At 35.2% G+C, this 7,504-nt stretch overlaps 1 protein-coding gene across 1 annotated transcript; it reads right to left on the bottom strand.

Moving 5' to 3' along the window:
* Positions 1 to 797: 797 nt before the first annotated feature.
* On the bottom strand, positions 798 to 7,008 carry LOC130734597 (uncharacterized). The gene is made up of 9 exons (XM_057587085.1): positions 6,885 to 7,008; positions 5,309 to 5,424; positions 5,146 to 5,203; positions 4,718 to 4,867; positions 4,136 to 4,346; positions 3,464 to 3,509; positions 1,712 to 1,832; positions 1,556 to 1,628; positions 798 to 1,285 (listed from the first exon to the last, which is right to left on the bottom strand). Exons 1-9 carry the CDS (start codon positions 6,952 to 6,954, stop codon positions 1,054 to 1,056), a joined length of 1,077 nt encoding a protein of 358 aa, XP_057443068.1. The 5' UTR covers positions 6,955 to 7,008; the 3' UTR covers positions 798 to 1,053.
* Positions 7,009 to 7,504: the final 496 nt, after the last annotated feature.

Raw genomic sequence — 7,504 nt, 5'->3', positions numbered from 1 at the left:
ACAACAATATTTTCACTTCTTGATAAATTGTTACGTCTTGTTTTGACATTCCCTATTTCAACAACATCTACAAAGAGAAATATCGAAAGAGAATTTGCAACAAAATTGAAGATTATCTTCTTATAAATTTATTAGTTGTATATATCGAAAGAGAAATTGCTGAAATATTTTATATTGATACAATAATAGGTAAATTTAGTACTATGAAAGAAGAAATAGTTGTATTTAAATAATCTTTTATAATTTAAAGTTTATATAATATTCAAAGAAGATTTTCTTAGTCTTATATTTCGCCCCGCAACAAGAAAATCCTGGATACGCCCCTGCTACTATCGCAAATGGGTTTGCGTTATGCCAAATTTACTAGACGTGGATGGGTTCAATACCTCAACCTATGAGTTCTAACTCAGAACCTGTGACAACCGAAATTGGCTGGTTAATCCAAATTTAACGATCCCCATCTTTTATGATGATAAGTCTTGTGTTCTAAAGTACCACTACTTTTCTTTATAAAACATGTCCTTCCAATATTAGTTATAGCATTTAAATCAATGTATCAAATCAATATATAACTATTGGAAAACCAAAAATATTGATAAGTAGAGACTCTGTAATCTTTGTTTTTTTTTTTGGAAAACCAAAAAATGATTAGAGACCTAGTAAAAACCGACCAACAAAGGGGGGGGAAATCCATAACCCTCCAAAGGAAAAAAGCCGGCAAACCAAATACCTGTACCACCAGATCCAAGTCAATAAACAAAAGAAAGAAAACCCCAACCCTCATGGTACTATTGGAATATTCAAAGCCTATTATATATTAAATGCTGCAATTATTAGCATGATGATTATTTGAACATTCTTACATATATCTCAAGTATCAAAACCAATAATATTCAAAGCATAATTTTCATGTTTTTTTTTTGTTGATAAGCGCATAATTTTCATGTCATAGCATGTTGACAACAATGGGAATGTGAGTAACAATTTTGATATATACAAACCCCCCATCTTTGTAAAAATAAATATGGGAAGCAATGAGCTCAATCAGAACTTTTAAGCAACCTCCTGCAGAGATTTTTTCTTGGATACTGATAATCTGGTAGCATCTCGTGAATCATAACGGGGCGCTTTTTCATTATAATGATCTCTGAGAAATTCCACAGCCATGAATGTTAGCGCAGAAGCCGGAATGTACCATGTAATCCTGGGGATGCTACCCCTAAACATCCCCTTCATCCCTTCCCTAGCCCATACATTGTGAATTGCATCCAACCAGCCACTATACCTAATATCATAAAAGAAAGCCAATTATCATCAATTTAGCTTAGTCCATCAGAAACATGAATGATACAAAGAAACGAGACAAGGTATATCATATCACAAATTATTATTCCGTAGATGCCCATTATATACTAGAAAATCAACTCTGCATGATGCCCAAGCAAATGAGTTCCACATAACAAACAATTAAGAAAACATAGCAGTATTCTAGAGGTAGGTACAAATCACGCATATCCACAACCTGTTAGAATAGTTAGTGAAAAGAAAATGATACCTTAAAGTTGATCCCTGCACTTGCAGCCTTGTTTTGACGACATCCAAAGGAGTAGTGAGATATGCACTCAGGCCTGTTTAATTATTTGGATCAAAAATTAATTTACTGCTTGGAACACTGCAATGCTTAGGATTGAAGGCAAAGCACAGTACATACCACCGGCTAATCCTCCTAGAACTAGTCCCTCGAGCGAATTACTAATTTGCCAATTTGGACTGGATGTCCATTTTTGCTTCCCATACTCCGTGACATCTTTCAAACCTTCATAGAACACGACCTAAAAAGAAAGAAAAAGCGTGTATATAACATTATTCAAAAGAAAAAATTATTAGCACTATATTACAAAGCTGGGACTGAATACAGAACCGTATCCAAGCCCATGCTGGCAGAAAAATTCTTCAATTAAATTATCCACCATTTTTAGTTGCATGGAAAACAAGTAAGAGTTAAGCTATCAACAATTAGACATTGGTGTTACTTTGAAGCCTTTTGTAAGGCTCAAGTAATTACCTTCTAGCAGTGTTGTTAATCACGGATCACGAAAAACAGCGGAAAGCTAGAAATCCGCCATGTCAAGCCCTCAGAGCGGCAAATAGCGGATAGCAGTGAGCCCTCAGAGCGTTACGCTATAGCGCTATAGCACCACTATATCGGCTACTTGACAACATTGCCTTCTAGAAACATAATTTCTCCACATATTACATAAATTCTATGATGACACAAGAGTTGAGTACATATAACATGAATGCAGTGTTTAGATAACTACTTTCACTTTATAACCGAACAGAAATCCTGTTAGGATTTTAAAATAATGAATTGTCACCTAATTTGATTTGTATATGAACTTAAATGAATCTTACATTAATCAACCTGAAACAATTTCATGAAAGAAATCATTTTATTATCTTTACTTTGGATTCCAATAAACAGGATGTAAACTATGATTTAGTACCAGAACATTTGCTACAACTATTCTCCTAGGTTTTTGAAAGTACTACGCTTTCGAGGTTTAAAACATGATTATTTAATTACAGCTTAAACAATTGCAGGTGTGGCAGGGGAATTAATAAACCGGATCCAAGAGTGAAGAGAATCAACACAAAAAGATACCGATGATAAGCTCATAAGACTACCTTCTCATATTAGCTTTATGAAGAATATACTTCAACTCTGAATATAAAAAATGCGTCCTTTCTCTCCAATCTCTATGTCAATGCCAATATAAAGATATTCCTTAGTTAAAATTTCTGATTTGTTAGAATATAATATAAAACCATTAAAGTGGCCCTTACCTAACAGCTTAAGCTTTTGGGATAAGCGGTTACTTGACATGGTATCAGAGCCTCTATGACCGAAAGGTCTAGAATTCGATCCATGCTCCCCTCACTTTCTAATTAAAAAGTGGAATTTAATTAAGCACATGGTAGGTGGGCCTGTGCATTTATCCACGCTTCAAGCCCAAAGGGCTCTTGCGTGAGGGGGCGTGTTAGAATATAATATAAAACCATTAAAGTGGCCCTTACCTAACAGCTTAAGCTTTTGGGATAAGCGGTTACTTGACATGATTGTCCTAGCCCATTTAAGGTTTATATGAGAAAACTACTAGAGCATGACAAGGCCGAAGATGCCTTAGTCACACCACACAATGGTTTTGTGTGTGTGTGTGTTATATACGCAATCATGTTCGATCGGGGAACATCCATATCATGATAGGACTAGCTCTCTCAACGGGGTTTTTCCATTCACAAGACTCGAGCCCGAGACTTTTCTTAAGGGGAATTAAGCATGTACCACACAACAGGCTCTTAAATCAAAATGAAGAAGGACCAATGAAGCAAATATTTAAAATTAATTAACAAAAGATGAACATAACTATAAGAGTGATTCTAGTAAAACTCTGGGTTATACCATTAGGCCAGCAAATGGAATGTCCCTCGCCAGTGTAGACAAATATCTGCAGAAGCAAGAAAAATCATGCATTAGAGACATGTTCAGAATTTAATAATTGGTTCATTATGAATTCATATATTATATATGGGTGAGGATCTGCTCGCTCTATGAAACAATCTTGACACACTGCACAAATTAATTTTTATTAACATCGAATTTCATCAACTCAACTCTTAAGTTGAAAGTTTTGATAAAGTGAATCAAGCTCATAAATGTTCATATGATTTTAAAACTAGTTGATACCTCATTCAATTATTTTATTTTGACATTTATTAAATTTTTAAAATTATAAATAAATTTTGACTATTAGATCAGATATATATGATCCAACTGGTTTAATTGGTTAAATGGCAGTCTATAAATAGTACAGTAAATTGGTGTGGATCTTTAGGAAATATAATGATTCATTTAACTTAGCATTATCCAATATTCACAGATTCATTTTACATCTCACTATCTGTTCATGAAGTAAAATCTTATCACATATTGCCTATACAAGAAAGCCAATTAATCGTGAAAATGATGCCTTATTGTTCCTAGGATACTATTTAGTGTTGTGCTTCCACAAACTCTATCAAATCAAAAAGGAATTCAGTATTAGTGAATTGAATAATTGCATCTAGCGTATACCCTGCATATAAGCCCTTGAGGCCATGTGTTTTCCATATTGAGCAGCCTGCATGGAACATCCCTGTATAATAACTATATATTTGTGACCCAGGCTTTATTGCAGCGCCATTTTCCCTTGCAATGGAACTCCAAGATTTAATTGTTCCTTGAACTTGCATACGCTGTTTTATCACTTCGCAAGGAACATACACAATAGAACCGAGAGTATCTCCTGAAATACAGAGAAATAAGGTAGATTTAAGTCCTTTGTTGTACCTTCAAATGGTTATAGACACGATGCTTAAAAAACATTCAAAATTTAGCAATAATAAAAATGTCGAGGGCAGCACGACATTATGTAAATATGTGTAATATGTAATGAAGAGTGAAGACAATGTACCATAACTTGCTTAGGAAATACCGAACACAAAAATAAAATGGGCAGTGCATCAGAAGGGAAAAAGGTTAATATTAGATAATAGGGGAAACATTATTGGTATATTCTGACAGCTACTACAATGCCCTTTAGGGAGTCAAAATGCATAACTTCTAGAACTTAAAAAATACACAAATATTACGATTAGATGCTACAGATCATCTTACCAACAGCTCCTGCAATGAAATGTGCCCAGTGGCCCCTAAGGCTCGGATGTGAATCCTCAATCCAGTTTTTAGTGGACTCTATGACACCAAAATATGTTGCACCAGTTGCTAGAGACCCCGTAATACCAGGTAGTACACCCCTGTAAAACCCTACGAAATCTCAAATTAATCACAAGGGAAACAATTTTTAAGTTTGAAGTCCAAAGTGAAAACTATAAGATTCATAATAAGTTTAAATCGAGAAAAAAACAAATGTTAGATTGAAGCTATCAGCCATCTACTTCAATGCAGCTCTCTTAAACATTTGGATTGTATGCTTTTCTGAAAGCAGAGCAAGTCAATCCAAACACGCACTAAATGTGACTTTAACATGAGGAAATTCCCTGAGCATCAGAGGGACAAAAATATTAAATAATTAAAATGTGTACCTCTTAATCCATCAACTTGCCAGACAGACCGCACCATCTGCAATATGCCTTTCTGGTTCTAATAGACAAATGGTGTTCCAAATGAAGGAGAAAAGCTTTATTCAATTTATCAACAACTATCAATGAAAATACTGTGTATTTTATATACAGGTTGCAATCATACCTCAATTCTATTTAGAATAGCTTGACTTTGTATCCGTGTTTTAACAGTATCTACCGGATGCATAATTCCTTCCCCAAAAGCACCCGCAACAGCTCCCCAAACAAATTCTCTCCATACTTCAACAATATCATAATATAAGAAAATGTTATTCAATTATAAATTTAAAAAAGGAAAAACATTGTCGTTGTTTTTCTATAAGCCAAAATTCCATTAATCAAAAGAACAAGGGCTGCTTCACCCAAATGCAACAAAAAGAACAAAATAAACAAATTGAAGTAAGAAGCTACTGAACTAAAACAAGCTACTAAATTAAAACAACTAAAATTGCAAAACAAATAGACCAAGGGGCACCGCCTGCAACAGAAAATAATTATTAAAGCACTTGCCCCACCCTTCTACAAGTTTCAATCAACTTAGACACGCAAGCCAAAATCCTTGCCATGGCGAAAGATGATGGCAGCCCCTGCTACCCAATCTCGGCGAATTCCAGCAGCAAACCACGCCCCTTTTTTACCAGCCAAGAACCCATATTAACCAAAACTAACTACATCACACATGCTGGAAAACATTGTTATCGAACAATTTACTAGTGACCGTAGCCTTTGTTTGAGAGGGATGAATGAGAGAGGAGAAGGAGATTGTTGGATAGAAGGTGCATATTGCAAAGAGATATGTTGTGTCACAAAATAAAGGGTTCTACTTTCATGCATGCTTGTACTAGGACCCAACCAAAACCTAAATATACAACACAATCTAGCTCAGTCTACACATACCGTATTTGTCTACGTATTTAGAACAGCTTATTTTGGGGAGTAAAAGCTAGCTTCTGTAAACTAATTTCTGGAATACAATTATTACCGGTAGCTTTTTGGGGAGGTATTTTGTGGGGAATTTCTTTAACACTCTTTTTTCAACTCTCACCGCCCCCTTTTATTCTGTAAACTAATTTCCAGAACACAATTATTACCGGAAATGAATTTCCAGAAGCAAGTTTTGGTGGGGTGTATTGAAAAAATGGGTGCCAAAAAAAGTTCCCACTGATATGCCATAATATTGGATCTCATTCAAGTACCCTTCCAGTGAATAACAAAATCTCGATCCACACATAAAAACACAAGCACAATCAGACACTGTATGCTAATGTCATGACTATTGACTCAAACAAGCACATTTAAATTCATCTACTCGATTTCTTTTCATCAAATTGGGAAAAATGAACCATAAGCATACACTTGGGTTCATTTCATGATATCACGTGATCACATCACTTGGTCTTAATTTGCATATTATTACAACAAACATCCCTTCAATTTCAAATAACTACAAATGCAGCAACAAAGAAAAGGTTCAAAATTCATTTCAAAAAGAAAATCCAAAGCTTTTGAACTTAACAAATAACAAGTATCCAAATATTGGCACTAAAATGGCAATGGAGGTGAAATTTTGCACCCTCTGTTCCGAAATTTCAAATGCTGAAAGCAAAAAAGAAATAATTCATTCATATGAATACACCCATCGTTGGAATGCGGAAAATGAATGCAATTGTGATTCTCCATAGAATGAATCAGTGGCTTACCAAAGAAATGGCCATGAGAATCGCTTTTTGAAGCTTGCGCTTCGCTGGAAATGGAGCTCTGAACAGCCATGGAGAAAAGTAACAGCAACTTCGTTTGGTCTAGGGTTTTACTTTAATTTAGCTTAAGAATAATGATGAAAAGTGAAGAAATATTTAAGTCAGAAAAATAAGTAAAATAAAAATAAAATCAGAAATTAAGTAATGAAATTTTGATTTAAATTAGAGGAGTGTTTTACCGTAAAAGAAAAGAAAATAGAGAAATTATAATGGCTTAATTGCAACTTTGGTCCCCGACGTTTACCAATGCCACGATTTTGGTCCCCCACCTAATTTAATTACATGGATGGTCCCCGACGTTGTAGGTCGTGTGCAACGTTAGTCCTATGTTATAAAGTAAATCGTGTTACCTTCTTCGTTCTAGGGAGGTCAGGGGTTTGAGTATAATGGGTTCAGATAAGGGTCACGTGATACTCACGTGCTTCCCTCTCTCCTCATACCTCATTTCTCTCTCCAATTGGACGTCCACGTAAGCCTCCTCCATTAAGAAATAAACGGTAGGACTAACGTTGCACACGGCCTACAACGTCGGGGACCATCCATGTAATTAAATTAGGTGGGGG

This window comes from Lotus japonicus, chromosome 1, assembly GCF_012489685.1.
Source record: "Lotus japonicus ecotype B-129 chromosome 1, LjGifu_v1.2".
Classification (NCBI taxonomy): Eukaryota; Viridiplantae; Streptophyta; class Magnoliopsida; order Fabales; family Fabaceae; genus Lotus; species Lotus japonicus.
This window is presented reverse-complemented; position numbering and strand designations above follow the sequence as displayed.

Excerpts from the sequence above, each read along its gene's own strand:
- LOC130734597 (XM_057587085.1), bottom strand. The coding sequence starts at position 6,954 with ATGGCTGTTCAGAGCTCCATTTCCAGCGAAGCGCAAGCTTCAAAAAGC. Across the intron at positions 5,204-5,308 it reads CTATTCTAAATAGAATTGAG|AACCAGAAAGGCATATTGCA; the intron begins GTATGATTGCAA and ends TTTGTCTATTAG. Across the intron at positions 4,868-5,145 it reads GCAAGTTGATGGATTAAGAG|GGTTTTACAGGGGTGTACTA; the intron begins GTACACATTTTA and ends GAGATTTCGTAG.